Source organism: Ochotona curzoniae, unplaced genomic scaffold (genome assembly GCF_017591425.1).
Source record: "Ochotona curzoniae isolate NIBS_2020 unplaced genomic scaffold, NIBS_Ocur_1.0 contig_64, whole genome shotgun sequence".
Taxonomy (NCBI): domain Eukaryota; kingdom Metazoa; phylum Chordata; class Mammalia; order Lagomorpha; family Ochotonidae; genus Ochotona; species Ochotona curzoniae.
This window is the reverse complement of record NW_024466502.1, coordinates 52302535-52322575: the sequence shown is the minus strand read 5'-3', so window position 1 is coordinate 52322575 and position 20041 is coordinate 52302535. Positions and strand designations below refer to the sequence as shown.

The 20041-nt window shown below is 40.6% G+C and overlaps 1 protein-coding gene and 1 long non-coding RNA gene across 2 annotated transcripts in view; one reads left to right on the top strand and one right to left on the bottom strand.

Moving 5' to 3' along the window:
• Positions 1 to 5782: 5782 nt before the first annotated feature.
• On the bottom strand, positions 5783 to 6762 carry LOC121163538. Its single transcript, XR_005884907.1, has 3 exons — positions 6714 to 6762; positions 6468 to 6537; positions 5783 to 6373 (listed from the first exon to the last, which is right to left on the bottom strand). It is a non-coding gene; the product is annotated as an uncharacterized LOC121163538 (long non-coding RNA).
• Positions 6763 to 7302: 540 nt separating this feature from the next.
• The window catches only part of LOC121163554 (neurobeachin-like), a 66270-nt gene continuing 53531 nt past the window's right edge, over positions 7303 to 20041 (top strand). Inside the window, exon 1 of the mRNA XM_040991089.1 lies at positions 7303 to 7746. Within this exon, the coding sequence (XP_040847023.1) occupies positions 7402 to 7746 (345 nt within the window). The 5' untranslated portion in view covers positions 7303 to 7401. The remainder of the gene's footprint in view (positions 7747 to 20041) is intronic.

Below are 20041 nucleotides of genomic sequence, written 5' to 3'. Positions count from 1 at the left end.
GATAATATCAGGTATTGCTTGTGCACAGAATGTAAGTTAAACATGTTGATGTTGTATGTTTGTGCATTAGACTCCTGGGACTGCTGTAACGAAGGATCACAAACAACAGAAATGAATGCTCTTGCAGTTTCAGAGGCCAGAAGACAAACGTCAAAGTGTTCATAGGGTCAGGCTCTCCCTGAAAGCTTCAAAGAAAATAATTTTATTTCATTTTATTTTATTTTATTTTTTGCCTTCTACTTGCATTTGATGGCTGCCAGCATTCTGATTTTCTCTGTTGTCTGCGGCATAATTGTATCCTTGTCTTTGTGGGGCATTCTGTGTCCCTGTCTTCACATCTGCATCCAAATTTCAACTAAGACATTGCAGTAATGCAAGACATTGCTTGTAATGTCTACTGAAGTTAATCATATCTATTTTAAAATGTTTTTTTAAATTTAATTTTCATTGGAAAGGCAGATTCACAGAGAGAAGGAACAGAAAGATCTTCCATTCATTGGTTAACTCCTGAAAATGGCCTTACTGGTCAGAGCATAGCTGATCTGAATCCAGGAGCCAGCAGCCAGGATCTCGCTGCTGATCTCCCACGCGAATGCAGGGTCCCAAGGATGTGGGCCAACCTCCATTACTTTTCCAGGTCATAGGCAGGGAGCTGGATTGGAGGTGGTGCAGCTGGGACATGAACCGGCGCCCATAGGGGATGCTGCTACTTGAACTTAGAGGAATAGCCAGTTGAGACATTGTGCCCACTCCAAAATTTTGTTTCTGAATGAAGCTACATCACAGGTACTGTAGATGAGGACTAGAATATATTTCCTGAAAAGACATTCAAGTAACGTGTGTGTGTGTGTGTGTGTGTGTAAAACGTTTGTAGATATGTGATTTTTAAAAAGAAAAAAGAATGAGAGAGGCATTTAGCCTGGAGGTTAGGATACCTATGTGCCTTATTGTAGTACATAGGATCTGGTTCATGACTTCAGCTCCCTTGTAATTCAGACCCTACAAAGCAACATGCTGGCTCATGTGGCTGAATTTCTGCCATACAAATTTGAAACTGGATTGAGTTCCCACCTCATGGATTTTGGCCATCCTCAACCCCAGCCACTGTAGGCTTTAGGGTAGTGACCTAACAGATGAGAGTTCTCTGTCTCTTCATCTTTGCTTCCAAAAATTAAAAAGTAGAATTTACTTATGTTAGAAATTATTTAATAGATAAGTATTGTTGACCTATAGTTAGTATATACTTACTTTGAAATTCTGTAGCACTTCTTGTCTTCGTATTATTTGAAGTTTTTCATGTGTTAACTGGCTCTTTAACTTTTCATGTGACAACATTATGTTTCTCTAAATGTGGAATTTGAAATCATCCATTTCAACCAGTCTAAACTTTCACATGCACTAAGCATTCAAGTATTTGCTGATACACATCAGCATTTCAAACATACATCAAACTGAATAATGTATCAAGTTTCTATTTGTATTTGTGTTCTCTGTCTAAAAGAAAAAATAAGTGTAAAATAAGTAGTGGGAATTTAAAATTAATGAGGACATCCTAAATTGGCATAGATAGTCTTAAATGGCTTCAAATTCCCAAGACAACACAAATTTTTATCATTCACCCTGAAAGAAACTGAGAAGTAGACCACCACAAACTGCCAATGAGTCACAGGGAAATAGAAGTGCTAGAAGTGAAAGTACTAGAGGCACTGGGATTTTCAAATTCTTGCAAATACACAGCAAACAACTTGACATCATCAAAACTGATAGAAATAATATGTTATCTAAAAGTTTTAATTTGATTTTGAAGAGATACAGAGATAGAGTGTATCCAGACTTTAGTAAGCCAATTTTCAAGATCTGTTAGGATATTCCTTTGGGTAAGTTAAGAAAATGTAGGTGAGCTATTAGTACACTAGGATAGTTAATTTATAGTTGAGCACAAATAGGTGCTTAATTAGCTTATGTAGCAGCTTTTAAATGTTTTGATCATGGCTCATGGAAAGAAAATTTATTTCATTATCTAGTAGTATTCACATGTATGCTTGAATAAAATAAGCTTCATAAAACAGTATCAATCCTTACAAAATGGATGTGTTTTGATTACTTCTCATTCAATGTATTTCCATTCTAGTTCTTTAGAAAAAAATACTGTTGCTGCAATGCACTAAATCACCATCATGAATCTCTAATAGGTTGGGACTCACAGATTGAATAATGTGAATGGAATACAGCCAAAATCCGTCCACACTTTTCCAGAGCTTGTTCTATTAAGTATTTGGGTGAAGGTTTACAAGGAATGCGCTAATACTTGAAGATAGATAATAAGGAAACTGCAGTAACAGATGATTTGGGGCCTGGCGTGGTGGCCTACCAGATAAAGTCTTTGCCTTGAAAGCCAGGGATCCCATATGGGTGCTGATTCTAATCCCAGCAGTCCCACTTCCCATCCAGCTCCCTGCCTGTGGCCTGGGAAAGCAGTCAAGGACGACCCAAAGCCTTGGGACCCTGCACTCACATGGGAGACCTGTAAGAGGCTTTGGGCTCCTGGGTTTGGATCAGCATAGCATCAACTGTTGCATTCACTTGAGGGAGTGAATCATCGGACGGAAGATGTTTCTCTCTGTCTCTCCTCCTCTCTGTGTATACGTATATGTGTGTGTGTATATATATATATATACACATATATATCTGACTTTCCAATAAAAATCAGTAAATCTTTTAAAAATAATAATAGATGATTTGAATTATGTAATCAGGATCTAAAAATTCTTAACAGATGGAGCTTAAATAGAAAATCTGGAAAAAATTAAATCAAAATCAAATACATACGTACTTTTCTGTGTTTCATGCCTCAAAATCATTATATAAATTACATTACAGAACTATGCTGTTTAGCAGCAGCATGCTACCAGCAAATGAAAACAAGAAACCTTGTTTTTTTATATTGACAATCTCACCATGAGAAGGGAATAGAACTAAGTCATTTGAGAATCTACTACATGACAAATATGAACTATTATTACATTGTATAAATTATTGCTGTCATATTTTTGAAAAACCCAATCCCAAACCAAACCAAGCCGATCTAAATTGATTTAGCGTTACAAGAACTGGAGTTATATGAGTGTACTTCATCAAGTTTGTGAAAAATGAAATTAAAGGCAAGTTTATTTTGCTGCATATATTTTGCATGTTTGTAGTTACATTTGTATTTCTAAAGGTTGAAGTCAAGATAAAAGTTTGTCTTATACTGATTTGAATTCACATAGAATTTGCAGCATTCTGTTCGAATAAAGTTTAGAGAAAATTATTCTTTGAAGAGTAATGCAAATTAATAGACATTTTGCTTAGAGAACTATTCATTTCAAATACATTTATTAAATGTAAATTATAGACCTTGCATGTAAGGTGCTGAAAACAGACACCCAACTGACAATATGCTCTTTTCTCATACCTAATGATGTGAAACGCTGAATGACACTTGCTACTATATGCTTAAACACATTGCCTCTTTCTTCCCTCTGTGAAACAGTAACGTCATCCTTCCCCCAAGTTGAACAAACTGAGGGTTTGAAGTCAAGTCATTTGTACAAGATCATGAATCTCAACCTAGGTTGCACTGACTCTGGAGTACGTTTCTCAACTTCTGGGCAGTAAAGCCCCACGTAAATATATATAACATTGACATTCATCATACATGAATGCAAATGCTAAATTAATGGTAATCTGCAGGGAAATAGGCTTTGTAGGCCAAAAAGAAACAGACTTGCTCTTATCTGTAGCTGTATATTTCTGCAGAAGGTATTAAAACATGCAATTGTGAAATCTTAAAGATCTGTCCGTAGCTACATTTGGTCTTTTGAGTCTTCATAGGTTATTCAAGGCTTACCAGGACTGCATATTCTAAGAGGCTATGCTTGTTACTGAACTGAAATGGTTTATGGAAATTTCCACTTCCCTATAGGACAGGAGCTGAGACTGAAGTTTAGAAAGTCTGAATGGATGGCAGAGGTGGTTAAGTTGTGAGGATAATTTCTTTTCATAGCAACATGCAGGAGCTGAATCTGCTGGAGAACCCTTGTTAATGGGAACTCCCTCTTAAGTAGCTCTAAAATTTTATTAAGTAGGAGAGTATTTAAAAGATTTGTGGAATTTTTTTTTGTAAAAATTTTAAGCTCTTGCATGTCTTTTTAAAAATATTCATTTCCATGAACTTTTAGAAAGCCCTTCATATGGGAAAGTGGTCTCTCTCTCTTTCAAGATTTTTTCATTTGTATTGTAAAGTGAGATATACAGAGGAGAGATAGAGAGGAAGATGTTCCATCTGATGATTCATTCACTTCTCAAGTGGCTGTACTGCCTGGAGCTGAGCCAACCCGAAGCAAGGAGCCCAGAGCCTCTTCCAGGTCTCCCTTGCAGGTGTAGGGGCCCAAAGCTTTGGGTTGTCCCTATACTGCTTTCCCAGGCCATAAGCAGGGAGCTGGATGGGAAGCAGGACCTCCAGCATATGAACTGGTGCCCATATGGGATCCCTGGCATGTGCAAGGTGAGAACTTCAGCCACTAGGTCACCATGCCAGGCCCAGGAAAGTGGTTTTCTTCTTGTAAAGTGATCTTCTCTTTACCCACTAATGATCTCTACTAGAGAAACAAGAAAAACAAAAGGCAAAATGCTTATAATAGTGTTTCAGCAGCAAAACAGGAAAAAATCAAAACAGAAATGCTAGAATGTTGCCGAGCTGTTCATTTACAAAGGCAATAGAGTTGAAGTGGTCACTGTTTCCCAATGTTTTCATGCAAGATCTCTAAAAATAGCAAGGATAGAACTTGTTGTCATCTCTTTCTCTCTCACATACATATACAAGTAAGTATACATTTATATTTATACACAAATGGCTTTAAAAATTTTAATGTGATGATTAGACTTATGTATTGAGAAAAAGACATATCATTTTAAATTTACAAATGAAACAAGGCTGCTAGAAGCAGATGATACTGCTTTGGGACAGGCATAAGTACTGAACATGGATAAACAGGAGTTTTTCAATTATACCATGTCTCAAGTCATATATATTAAGACATATGTTTTGTAAATCTCAGACTTTCTTTTTTTTTTTTTTTAAGATTTACTTATTTATATTGGAACGTCAAGTATATACAGAGAGGAGGAGAGACACAGAGGAAGAACTTCTATCCGATGATTTACTCCCCAAGTGACCACAATGGCCAGACCTGGGCTGATCTGAAACCAGGAGCCAGGAGCTCCTGCGGGTTGCAGGGTCCCAAGGCTTTCCACTGTTCTCAAGAACAGCCTGCTTTCCCGGGCTGCAAGCAGGGAGCTGGATGGGAAGTGGGGCTGCTGGGATTAGTACTGGCCCTCATCTGGGATCCTGGCTAGCAAGAGGACTTTGGCCTCTGGGCCACCATGCTGGGCCCTCAGACTTTCAATGATGATAGCATCTAACGATTTAATTGCAGCTTAAGAGCACGAGCAAATTACCATTTCTTTGAGAAATGTTTGCCAATTTTAACAATTCAATCATTTCAGTGTAAGTTTAAGCAAACAGACTAAAAACTAATCCTAACTGCCTGTTTTGAGGAATTGTAACCTGTCGCAGTTTAGAGATTTATTGTGTTTTCATATAGGACTTTGCCTGATTAGTTAAATATAACTGATCCAGAACTGCATTATGATAGATTTGTATATTGACTTTCTGATATGACAATTAAGACTTATTCTGGTGACTTATTACAGATCTTACTGAAAAGGACAGACCTCATGATTAGAAAAGAAATCACGTCTTTTATTTGGAGGAGGAAACCAGCAGTCTTATGTGTTATGTAGTTTTTATTCAATACTAGTAGCAAGATCATGGAGTACCTTTTAGTTCTTTAAAACTAAAAGCATTCTTTTCTCCCCGCCCCCCTGGCTTGCTTCTGTCTCTATGTGGACACAGAAACCTAATTTTCCCAAAGAACAAGGTTGCTGGTGAGAATAATCTGTATTTTCAGAAGTCCACTGGGCTGTGCAGGGCTATCAAAAAGGACACATCCTTATCAGCTGGCATCACACTTGGTTTTTAAATTTTGCCGCTCCTACCAAAATGCCCCACTGTGTCTCACAGGGCAGCTTTCCCCCCTCCCTCCTGTTTTTGTTGGACTGGGAAGTGAGTTCAAGAGCTGTTTGTGGAGCCGAGCCTGATCCGGAGAGGATCCCTGTTTGCCAAGTTCTATTTTAAGTCGCTCCTATGTGTGCAGGTGTCAACCTCTTTCACCGCTATGGAAAAAGACCCATCACGCTCCGTCTGTGTGCTTTCTGGACAATGCAGGATCCTTCTGTTCAGTGCGTTGGTTCGGGCTTCGCCAGTCACTGTCTGGGGAGGAGGACATTCAAGGGTCGGGGAAGGAGGACAGGACTTCGAGGAAGGGCGAACAGGGGCCTAAGGAGGTCTTGTGCCACTCCCCTACCTTTCAAGGCACGTGGCACTGGCGGCGGCAGTAGCAGCTGGAGGCAACAGCGGTGACGACGAACCTCCTCCTAGCGAGAGGGTATTGAAGAGAAGGAGGAGGTGGCAGCGAAGCAAGACATGCACGCTGTGTCCTTCCCCACAGGGAGAATCCACCCTCAAGGGGAAAACCACAAGGAAGCCACTGCCGCCCCACCTCTGCCAGCTCGCCCCAGTGTCTGGCAGCCGTCCCCATGCACCTGCTCACCTGTCTGTCCGTGCGGGGCGGTTGGGGGAGGGACGAGGGGTGTCGGGGTGGGTGGGTGGACCCAGAGGGAGGGCAGGGCGAGAGAGGGGGTGCACAAGGACTCCGCCCCCCGGAGGCGCTGCGCAGGCGCAGTGGCCGCTACCGCAGGCAGGGGGCGGCAACATGGCGGAGTGAGCGGCGGCGTCGGGGTTTCACAACAACAGTGGGCGCCCGGAGCAGCGGCAGCGGCGGCGGCAGTAACGTCGGCCACGGCCTCAGCTTCAGCACCGGCCAGCGCCTCCTCCAAGCCGCTGGCTCTCCAGCCTTCTCGGGAGCGGCGGCAGCATCTCTGTGGAGAAGAGGAGGAGGGGGGGCGGGCCGGGCCGGACGGACCAGAAGGGGGAGAGAGAGAGAGAGAGAGAGAGGGAGAGAGAGAAGGCAGCGGCAAGCAGCCGCCGCACAGCTGCTGGGCGGGCACTGCCGCTCTCGGGGCAGCGGTTAGCGGCGCCGCCACCGCCGGCCAGCAGCCCGAGGACCTCCCGCCGCCTCCGCCGGGGAGGACGCCGCAGCGGGCCGGGCTGAGGCGGGGACGGGGCCCGGCGCCGCGGCGCTGGTGGATGCGAGGGCTCCGAGGCGACGGCCGGGGGGCGGGGGCCGAGGCAGGTATAACGGTACCGGCGGAGGCAGCGGCTCCTCAGGAGGGGCGCCAATGGCGAGCGAGAAGCCGGGCCCGGGGCTCGAGCCTCAGCCCGTGGGGCTCATCGCCGTCGGGGCCGGCAGCAGCAGCAGCGGCAGCGGCAGCGGCGGAGGTGGCGGTGGTGGTGGCGGCGGCGGCGGGGGCAGCAGTGGCAGCGGTGGCAGCAGTGGCGGCGGGGCCGGTGGGATGGGAGAGCTGAGGGGGTCGTCCGGCTCCGGCTCGGTGGTGCTCCCCGCGGGGATGATTAACCCTTCGGTGCCGATCCGCAACATCCGGATGAAATTCGCAGTGTTGATTGGACTCATACAGGTCGGAGAGGTCAGCAACAGGGACATCGTGGAGACGGTGCTTAACCTGGTAAGACACCGGGCGGGCTCTTGCCCTTTTTTTGCATCCCTAACTCCCTCCCCACCTCCCCGCCCCGCTCCCCAGGCCCCCACATCCTCTGTCCCCGGTGTTGTGGTTCGCACCCCGTCCACCCCCGGGGGTCACACGGCGCCGCGAGTTCCCGGGAGCGCAGCTCGCTGGGGCGGCATCGCCGCGGGTGACCTCCTGCGCTCTGCCCACGCCGCGCGCCACCTCCCTTCTGGTCTCCGGCCGCCCGGGGCACAGCGCCCAACTTCACCCCGCTGCTCCTTATCACTTCTCCTGACGGCGACACAGTCCTTCCTGGCCGTGAAGGCTGTGGGTCCACTTTAAGAGTTGAGTTGGGGGTGGGGTGGGGATGAGGAGGCCTCCTGTTCTCTGGGGTTCTTTTCACCCACACTCTTTAATTGTGCGTGGTGTCGCTCTGCGAGGATGACAGCCTTGCCCCTGGAGCCTAAATTCCCCCGTGCTCCTGAAATGTGAGAAGCGGATTAGCTCCAACTTGAGCAGCTGGGGTGTGATGTTTTCGAGGGAGGAGGGAAATGATGCAGTTTTGCATCTGTCTTTAAATCTATTCCGAGCCTGTGATGGAGGAGAGTGCTGTACGGTATCCAACCTCCCCCCCCCCATCTTCGGCAGCCTCCCGTCTTTGTAACATTGTCCTGAAAGTGCTCTTCCCTTAGTGATTTATGATGCTTCACAAGATGTTAAATAAAATGTGAGGACACCACATCACACAGGTTACCTTGCGTGCGTACCTCCAGGAGCATGGCATGTGCTTAAAGAACTAAGCAAAGATGTTAAATGGTTTTGGTTTCTTTCGTGGTAAGAAAGAGTTACTGCAGAACTGTGTATGACTTCATGTTTTGCGCTATCTACAGAGGCTCAGAAGCGTTCAAGATGTCAGGGAAAGGAAAGGGAAGAAATAAGGACAGGAGAATCATAAATTGACTGTAATTAAGAGTAGCTCATTTTTAGTGCTCTGTAAACGCAGGGTTTTTTTTTTTTCCCTCCTGCAGCAAAGCTTTTCAATCATTTCCCCCCTGCAACATCTAGTCTTTGAAGTATTGTATAGTTGGATTTTGGTTGGCAAGATGTAAATCAAAGGCAATCAGTTGGCTATTGTATTTGTGTGAAGTCACAGGAGTATTAAAATATAGCACCCATGCAGTCTTATTTTTCGACTAAGCAATTATTTTTATTTGGTCTGTTAGAAGACGGAAGGAAAACTGCAGCTAGAGCAGTGGTGCACAGAGACATGGATTAGATAATGTCTACAAGGTTTATGAACCTCTTAAATTCTCAGAAAAGTTGAAGCCGTTCTTTCTTCTTCCCTCCCTCTGGTGTATCAAGTCAAAGATAGATGATCTGTCTTTACTTTGTGGTGATTATTACTGTCTAAATCAAAGAAACTTCTCTGCTTTTGTTTATCCTTCACATTGATGAGCACAGGAAAAGTCAATGTAAGTTTGGGAGAATGTCCCCACGTTGATGTAGCCACTTATTTTCAAAACACTATTAAGCATGCAGTTTTCCTAGGCGTTTTCTTTTTAACTAGCTGCACATAGGATGTCAGTCCTAGTCTTTATTTTGCTGTTGTTGTTTTTAAGAGATGAAATCTCGAAATATGTCAGTAGGTACTAAATTTCTGCTCAGAGGAACACATTGTAAGTTTTTGTGGTTTTGTGTGTGTGTGTGTTCACCCAATACCACTTTTACTTTAGATAATGTGATGATAGTGTTTGTATCCTTCCTTGATAGGTTTTAACGTAATAGGCAATAGAGCTGTCACAAGCTGGAAGCTGATTTGAATGTGTAACTAGTTTGGTCTCTGCAGCAAGATGTGTGCTGGATCAGGTCTTAACACATGGGATTCTGCAGACACAAAGTAGACTAGGAAAGGAAGTGAAACAGTTCTCTAATGGGCAGAAGACAAATTTAACTCATAAACAGGAGGAAAATGTGGCATGAAGCCTCAGTGTGTGGAGTTTGGAGATTAACCTCACAGTCCTTAGAAACAAGGTGATCTGGAAATGGTGTATCCTCACATCTACTCAAGACCTTATAGCTGTTGATCTTTGGGATTAAGAAAGGAAAGTTAGGATTAAGGTTTCTTTGGGTATATTTAAGAATGCAAGAATTTTCTAATGGAAATGTATTGGAGAAAAGGAAAAAAAACATAATAAAATAAAAATTTTGTTATTGTTAACATTGATTCTGAAATAGCAGTTAGTCATTTGGAGAGTAATATTGTCAGAGTTACGGGTTTAGGACTTTATTGTTCCTGGATGTACATGATGAAAGTTGTCTTGTGCACATTTATGCCAGTTCTCAAAAACTTCAATGTTATGGAAAAATTAAGGTGGAGATAATGAGATACCTGTGATAGTGCCTTGTGTGACAAAAAAGAAAGGGAACTCCGTGAACTACACTTCAAAACTGTTTCTACTGCAAACAATGCCTTTTTCTTCATCCCCTTTGTCAAAATATTTCTTTTCTTCTTGGTTCATTCTTTTCATGAGAATACTAATGCTTGTGTTTTAGGCTTTTTATTTTTACATTTGCCTTGCTTAAAGAATCTAAACTTTTGCCTAGTAAAGTTTAAACATAGAGCAAAATACAGGACTACCTTAACACAGCCTTGGTTGTGATTCTTTCTGCTTTTGTTTGTCAAACATAGATTCCATTTCCAGTACTCAGGTGGATGTGGGAGTTTGATGAAGAACAACCAGTGTAATGAAGAATAAAATGAATGGATGGATTCATTGTAGTTGCATGTATTTTGTATAATGATATTAGAGTTGACGTAAAACATTACAAAATAAGATGGATAGTTTCAGGAAAACAAGTAAATTAGTTTATAAGTAACATTACATTGAGAATGTATTATCAAGGATTTTGCATTGTAGCTTTATCAGTTAAACGGATCTGATCATCATCAGTCTGACTTCACAAGGAATTCTTTAATTTGGCAGTATCAGACAGCTTAACTGTAGAAAATAAATTTTATTTCTTGATTTCAACTGCAAAGGAGACAATCTATTGCTTCTTTTGTACACACATTTGACACTTGTTTATATAAGGTTTCTCTTTCCAAGTAGTAAATGCTGTGTAAATATCATGTGTTGTCACTGTGTATAGCATGGTAGTTTCTTTTTATCACATTTAATATAAACACTTTTATCACATGCTTTAATAATATTTACTTAGAAGATTACACAGTAGGGGTTTTTTGAATAGCTGTTTTTTGTAGTACAAATGTAAAATTAAAATTATAGTATTTAATTATAGACTTGAAGGTATTCTCATGAGTTGCTGAATTCAAGAGTTTTTCCAGTGACTTCTGTTTTTATTTTTCATGAATTGCCATGAGAAATCAGTGGTTTTTAGCTGCAGAAAATGCTATTTTCTCCAATTTAAATTTATTTATTTTTTTACTTTTGAAATGATATGCTGATTTACTATCTTGAAGACATAACAAGATACTTTGAGTTTTATAGACTATTATTATTTAAAGATTTATTTATTCTTTGGAAAGTCAGATTCCCAAATGGCCGCAGCTGAGCCAATCTGAAGCCAGGAGCCAGGAACAGCTTCTGGGTTTCCCAAGCAGGTGCAGGGGCCCAAGGATTTGGGCTGTCCTCTTCTGCTCTCCTGGGTCCTAAGCAGGGTGCTGGATGGGAACTGGAGTAGATGGGGCATGAACAGGTGCCATTATGGGTTGCTGGTGATTGCAGGGAGAGAATGAACCAGTTGTTATTGCACTGGCCCAGATTTTATAGATTTTTAAATGCCTCTCCTCTTGGCATGTGGGTCATATTGTTTTTGTTAAAGGATAATTTTGTTTTTTGTACTTGAATGTGGCAGCATCTCCTTCTTTAGAAATTTTCACCTATGCTGTAATTTTCATTTCAAAGCTGTTTGGAATTTTACAAATGAGAGGCATGTTTTGCATTTGAATTTATTTAAAAAAATAACTGCATCTTACATTCATGGAAATACATAATACTAATGAAACTACATTTATTTTTGTTAGAAGAGTTTCCTGCATTTTAATTTATGTTGACATGTAAGTCTTTTCGTATTAACTTGAATTGTCTTTTTTTCTTGCTGTTAAGTGTAGAATTAAAGTTGTGTATGGTATAGTATGGAATGTTTCAGTGTCAAAAGTTCAAGAGGTTTTCTACAGAAATAGTAATTTATTCATTAATGACATCAAAGTAGTAAATATTGTGTAGTTTGTTTGTGATCAAGTTACATTAATTTCAAAGTATTTATTTGGAAGGCAGAGCAAAAGAGAGGTGGAGAGTTAGGAAGACAGACACACACACACAGAGCTATCTGCTGGTTCCATCCGGCCTGTGGTGAAACAGGAACTCAGTGTAGGTCTCCCAAGTGGATGGCAGACACCCAACTTCCTGCTGTGTTCTAGGGCACAGGTTAGCAGAAAGCTGGAATTGGGAAGGGAGCTGGGACTGGAATACAGACACTGTGATGTGTCTGGTGAATATCCCAGCCAGCATCTAAACTGTGAGGCCAAACACTGCTCCAAAATTACAGTATTTCAACATCTTTTTATATTGCTAGTCCGATTTTGGCACAGATGGTACTGTTAATGAAGACTAAAAATATCTCAAGGTTCTTTATGTTGTTCCTAAATACTGTATAAAGACATTCATTAGGTCCAATGAACCAAGCCCCTGGTTTGCAAATTGATACAACTGTATATAGTAAAGATCAATTACTCTTTTTTTGATTAAAATAATTGTTATATATCATATATAAAGATGTTTTAGTTTTTGCCTATTATTTTTTAAACCTTATTCAGCCAGCCTATATCTTTTATTTTGCACTTAATTCTCTAATATTGGAGTTATTTATGTATGTGCAATTCGTGAAAGACTGCCATTGATTTCTTATATAGTTATTTCTGGGTTTTGGTTAAGTTAAATGCACTTTAATTTTGGTAGCATTAATTAGGACTAGTTTTTAAGAATTTTTTGAACAGTAGAGTTCAGACCACGTATCCTCAATACATTAGATTCATATAAATTCAGTATGTTGCTTATTTTAATTCTATAAATGTGCATCCAATTTATGTGATATCATCTAGTAGGGCATTGCTACATATATAAATTTGATATTTGAACTGGCATCTTATAATAAAAATTTGGCAAAAACTTTTCAGTAAAGCATAATCAAATATGTGTATGAAATAAAAATTGTGTTATTAAGAAGGAAAATGTATGAGAACATTTTAAAAATTTGTAGAAAATGAAATTAAAAGCTAAGTTTATTTTTGTGCAAGGATATGGCTTTTGAAAGCCATAAATGATTTTTCAGATGCTGATTTTAAAAATAAAGTTTGTGGATATTACTCATACTTGAATTCAAATCCTCCAAACCCCCTTCCCCCCGTGAGAATAGCTTGGTGGCTCAGCATGCTAATCCTCTATCCACTGGCACCAGTATCTCAAGTGGGAGCCCGATTGTGTCCTGGCTGCTCCCCTTCTGATCCAGCTCTTTGTTAATAGCCTGGGAAAGCAGCAGAGAATGGCCCAGTTCCTTTTGGATCCTGCACCCATGTGGGAGAGCTGGAAGAAGTTCCTGGCTCCCTGCTTTGCATCAGCTCAGTTCTGACTGTTGCAGCCATTGGGAGGGTGAACCAGAGGTTGGAAGATTTTCTCTTTCTTTCCTCTCTTTAACTCTGCCTTTCAAATAAAAATAAATAAATACTAAATAACTTTTTTAACATAAAAAACTTTTCTAGCATTGTTTTCCATGAACTTTTTGAAGTAATTTTTAAATAATATATTGAATAGAAATTTTAAAAATACGTCATTAGCAGTTGTCATGTTATCAGAATATTGTGTAACTCCTTTTTGTCTATCTGATACACATTCATCTCTTTTGGTAGTGTGACTCCTCTTTTCTTTTAATCAACTTTTCATTCTCCTTTGTAAGTTCATCTTGGGTAGGGTGACTGCAGTATTTGCCTTCAGTGGTAGGCATTTAACCAAGGCATGGCCAGCGTCGTGGTGGTTGATTCAGGGCTCCTTCTGTTACCCACAGGGAGCCACGGGGTTGGAATACTTTTCTGCTGGGCACGCTAAACATGTGGACACTCAAGTCTAGTTTTGGATGCCTGTCTTAGCATTTGACCAAACCAAGGTAGAGATTTTTTTAAAAAAGATTTAATTATTGATTTAAAAGATTTACATAGAGAGCTCTTCCACCCACTAGCTCACTCTGAAGAAAGCCACAGGTGTGCAAGCACTTGGTCTGTTTTCCACTGCTCTTACCATTCAGTTCATTATCAGGGAGCTGAATCATCCATTCCACCACAGTGTTAGCCCATAGTGTATTTTAAGAGACTTTCCTCCCCACTTTGGTGTATTGCATTTTATTAAAATTGTACAAAGAACACATATGCATGAGTTAAAAAAAGTAAGTGAAATGTAGGGTGTTAAAAAAAAGTAATTAGAAGAAATCTGAGAGATGAAACAAACATTTCATTCAGTAAATATTAATAAAGATATTTTGCTTATTAGAAGTTATATTTTAATGTATTAACATGTCTTTTTAAATATTTTGTTTATTATGATTGGAAAGGCAGATATACAGAGAGGTGGAGAGACAGAGAGGAAGATCTTCCATCTGATGCTTTACTCCCCAAGTGGCCACAATAGCCAGAGCTGTGCCAACATGAAGCCAAGACCCTGGAGCTTCTTCTGGGTCTCCCATGCGGGTGCAGGATCCTAAGGCTTTGGGCTGTCTTTGACTGCTTTCCCAGGTCACAAGCAGGGAATGAATGGGAAGCAGGACTGCTGGGATTAGACTTGGAACTCATATGGGATCCTGGAGCTGTCAAGGTGAGGACTTTAGCTAATAGGCCACCGTGCTGAGCCCTTAAAATGTCTTTTGAGGTGGAACATAGAACTTTCCCTTCAGTAACTCATTCAAAGATCAGACTCAGTCTTATTGAATAGAGGATGGATTATTATATTGGTTTACCAGTCGAAGGGCAGACAACTAAGTATGGATGGAAATGCTACAAGTCCCTGAGGTATTACTATAAATACGTTCTTTATGAGCTATTCAACAAAAGTCAGTACTGAATTTGAATCTTTATTTCAACTTTCAATAAGGAAGTTTTTTTTTTTTCTCCTTGGATGACATTCATTTCAGTTTCTTCACATTTCACAAACTAGTACTCATAGTTCTAAAATGAGTCACTGTTTCTACCTTTAGCTTCCATCCAAGATGGTGAAGAATCAGAGCTTTTTAGGTTGGTATGCCCCACATTTTGCCCTGTGTTAAAATTACAGAGGAAAGACAGGAGTTTTAATTAGGTCAAGTTCTATTTTATAAGCTTCTCTCAAGCACCTCATGTGATGCTCCTGGCCTCTAGACTGAAATTATAGCAAGTCCAGGTGCAAAGAGCTTGAAACTGGTGTGTAGCCAGGGAGCAAGTGCAACAGGAGCTGACCCATATCCCCCAGGTTACTGTTCCACTTGTTTCAGGGTAGATCATTAAACTGAGGGTTAAGACTATTGAGAAGGCCTGTTGTTGTGAGACTGAAACTGAAAAGCTAATACCTGCATTGGTATGCTATATCTGGGCCATATCTCGGTTTGGTTGGTGCTTCAAGCTATTGACTGTAGTAAATTGATCAAAACCTTCCTAATGTTTTAGGAAGCTGTATTTGCAGAACAATCTTAAGCATGGAGGGGAGCTGTGTGCTCCAATGCAATAATAACTGCTGAAGCTTCATGAAGAAATGGATTGCTAAACAATATAGCCACTAGACAGAAAAGTCTGTAGACATGGGGAATAATGGACAAGTGAGTCTTCGGAGGTAGTAGTGATGAGTTCATCTGCATTGACTGACAACTCATTTGTCAGCTCAGAATTTCTTGATGTCTAACTGGTGTCATATGTTGTATAGTTTGAAGGAATTACTGTAATTTATTTCACCACCTCCATTCTTCTGAGAATGACTATTAGGTCTACCCACCCAGATGAAGCTTTGTGTTCCTGGCTCCTGGCTTTAGCCTGGGTCAGCCACAGCCATTACAGCCATTTGGGGAGTGAACCAAGGGATGGAGCATCTCTCTCTCTTTCTCTTCCTCTCTTTTTCTGTAACTGTCATTTTTTTTCTAAAATGAAAAAATCTAGTTGCACTTTGGAGACAATTTGATAAGCCTTTTCATTCTGCCAGAGAAAGTTGCTTTTACTGCTGTTGCTAAAGGTGTTGGAATATAAACCTGGAGTTGATGGCAGTCTGCCACAATGAAGACAGGATGTTTGAGAGTGGAGCTATAGCTATTGCAGAGATACACAGAAAAAGGAAAAGGTTGCTGAAATAATCTCTGGAACCCTGAGGCCGTGTATATATTCAGAAATTTCAGTGTAGTCAGCAAACACATTTCCTGTTTGGCTTATTGCCAGTTTGTTAGGACCCTCAAAGACTCTTCTAGATTAAATTTTAAAAGCACATAGGCATTATGAATCATAATAAAAGTGTTGGTTTGTAAAAGGACATGATACATTTCAAGAAGTAAAATGTTTATATAGCATGTGTGTTGTGGTGTAGCAAGTTAAAATACATGGGATCAAGTTCTGCCTCTGCTTTCATTCCAGCTTCCAGCTGACATACCTAGGAGGCAGTAGATAAAGGCCCAAGTACTTGGGATGCTACTGCGTGTGTGATACACCCCGGTGGACTCTGTAGCCCTTGGCGGTTGCAGGCATTTGGGAAGTTAATCAGCTGATAAAACATTAAATAATCTCCTCTTTTCTTTTTCTTTCTGTCTCTCTCACTCTGTCCCAAGCAAACTTACATGAAAAAACAAGTAGTCAAAGTAATAGCATGAAAAAGAAATAACCGGTTAATTCTATGTAGTACTAAAGTAATCTTATAAATATTGTTGGGTAAGTGAAATAGAACTGTTATGAATTGTAGTAGTTACCTATATCAGGAGTTTCAAGATTTCTGTCGTTATTCCTTAGTTCTCTAGGGTAAGGGAAAATCACCTGTGGGCATATAGAAGCGTTAAATGTAGTTTTGTGCTGCAGAATAAATTGACAATAGCTTCACTAATCTACAACAGTCAGTACTTCTTGCATTTATGTTATTAGATACCATACAACCATCCATCAAACGTTTCTGTGCCTCATTTTTCTTACTACCTCATAAGATCTTGTGAAGATTCAGTGGTTTATGTGTATACTGTGCTTAGTACTAACTAACTTTATTTTTACCACTGTTATCTTTATTCTGAGCTTGATCCTGAGACTCATCTTAGAAGGAGAAAAACATTGGTGACCTAGCTAAAACTGAACTGGCTTATACTACGCTGTAGTGCCTCAACCTAGTGCACCTGTCAGGGAAGGAGTGCAGATCTGCAGACTGTGAGCTCCTGCTTGAGCATAGAGCTCTCATACCTGGATCTTGCAGGCCTCAACAGCTCTTGGCCCAGTTTTTCTCAGTTTTCTACTTTGACTTAGGAGAGTGCTCGTGAAGTATTGGTCAGAACGGGTTTCTTTGCTTGGTGCTTCATCTCTTTCTTCCATGATGTGGCTGAATTTCACGTGTAGATGTAGTAGGATCTAAATGGGGAGTAACATCTCTTCAAGAAATGCCTCCCTATGGTAGTATTTACTTAAATATTTAGAAAACTGCTTAGGAAATAAACCTAAGTGGTAAGTTAGAGGACTAAAAGCTATTTTATGATCAGTTGGTTTTAGAAAACTGTATTAACTTATAGTTTAATGGCTCTTATCTATGATGTACATGTGAAATTGTGAGACATTGCCTAATCCTTGGCATAACCCTTTTCTGTAGTGTCCATTCCTCTTTTACAGATGTAGAAACCAAGGATACAAGAAAATTCAAGTTACTTAGACAAATGTTGTCTAGGTGTCAAGTAGCAGAACTAGGACTTAGGCCTTCCTATCCCAAAGCTAGATTTCTTTCCCATTAGTAAACAAAATGCGGTTATTTAGAAACTGTTGTGAAGAACTGGTATGAAGGACTTGTGCTGGAGTGGAGAGATCAGGCAGCCTCAGGAAACTGATTTCTTTGGAAGGAGTGACTGCGGACAAGGCGTTCAGAAGAAGCAAAAATTAATGCAAGGACTGTTTGATAGAATTATGCCCAAAAGTAGTTTATCAGGAACTATACTGTGAGGTATTTGTTTTTGAGATTTTGGGGAATTATTCGTTTTACAGTATTATCAGTGGAAACTGACTTTGAATTATGTATCTTTATACTAGACAGATTGTGAATATTTTTGATATTACTGAAACAGTTCAGTAATGTGCATTAATATATTTGGTGATTCTCTTGTATATTAGAGGTAATATTTACATAACCACATATGAACATATAATATTTATTTGAATAAAACAGTTCCATAAATATACTGTGCTCTTGGACATATCATTTTCTACAATTGTAATGCCTTTTTCATTTTACTAAGTTATGCAAAATACTGGAGGCTGGTGCTGTGCTACAGTAGGTTAAGCTTCTACTTGTGGTGCTGGTAATCCCATATGGGGTCTTGTTTAAATCCTAGCCGCTCCACTTTGGGCCCAAATCCCTGATAAAATAAGTGCCCATGAAAGCAGCAGAAGATGGCTCAAATTCTTGGGCTCCTGAACACGTGGGGGATACGCAGAAGCAGCTCCTTGCTCCTAGCTGAACTGGTTTAGCTTCTGCTGTTGTGGCCATTTGAGGAGTTAACTAGTAGATAGAAGATCTCTCTCTGTAACTCTGCCTTTCAAATAATAAAAGAGAAGAAAACATTGATTAATAGCAAATTTTATGGGAATGTGACTGTCTAGATAGGTTTCTTGTTAGTAAATAATTTCACTTAGTGTTAGAACCTACAGCTGATTTGAAAATGCTATATGAATATTTTTATAGTTACCTAAAAGTTTCTTACACTTCTGAAGGGCATTGACATTTATAAGTTGGGATTAGGTTATCACCTTATTTGTTTGTTTGTTTATTTATTTTTAAAGATTTGTTTGTGTGAAAATCAGAATTATAGGGAGTGATCTTTCATCTGCTAGTTCACCCTCTAGATAGCTGTAACAGCTGAGAGTTGGGGCAGGCTGAAGCCAAGAGCCAGGAACTTCTTCCAGGACTATCAAGAGATCCTGATGTTTGATAAAGTTATATTCTCTTGATGGGCCTGTGCCAGTAACGTGTACAGGGAGAGGGTCTGGGATGAAGAAGCAACAGGAGACTAGTGATGATAGAAGTCTCTGGGAAGGCTTGCTTCAAGTGCCTTCACTTGTGCTTATATACTCTTCCACCCAACCCCATGTCCTAATTTAGCCAGGAAATTGGGTACAGATGAGTTCAATTAGCCTAGGTGTTTTTAGCTACAAGCTCAGTTCCTGCCCAGCCCAACCAGCGAGCGCTAATCAACTCCTTAGCCCACAACAGACCTGAGTCACAGTAAGCTCTTGATAAATGTGAATAGTAAGTCATGAATACTAGTAATGGTAATTGATATGCATTGATATATATATACATTTTTACTTTTTTGGAAATTGGAGAGGATGGCAGGGTTTTTTTTTTTTGTTTGAATAATTATTTTTATTTGAAAGGCAGGTTTACAGAGAGAAGGAAAGACAGATCTTCCATCTGCTGATTCCCTCACCAAATGGTCAAGTGTTTGGAACTGAGCTGATCCAAAGCCAGGAGCCAGGAACTTCCTACGGGCCTATGAATTTGAGGTATCCTCTACTGCTTTCCCAGTTCCTAAGCAGGGAACTGGATCAGAAAGGAAGCGACCAGGACACAAATTGGTGCTCATTTGGAATGCTGGCACCATAGTTGGATAATTAGCATTCTGTGTTACTAAGCTGGGCCCCAGGGTTTTGTTGTTGTTATTGTTGATTCCAGGACTAGAATCTTATTTGAAATTTTGTTTGAATCTTATTTGAATCTTTCTTTGTTAGAATGACAGAGAGATACTGAGAAAGGAAGAGAATGAATGAATAGCTTCTATCTTCTTGTTCAAATGGTCCCAATAGCGAGGGCAGGTCCAGGCTGAAGCCAGGAGCTGGGAACACACCATCTGTGACTCCATAGGTGACAGGAATTCAGCTACCAGAATCATTATTTGTTGTTTCCCAGGTGTATTAGCAGAAAGTTGGATTAGAAGGAAAGCGGCCAGGACTGGGTCTTCAGTCTAGGATATTGGTATTCCCAGTGGTGGCTCAACTGCAGCCTCCCACTTAGTTTGATTCTTAGTGTAGTCTCTTAAT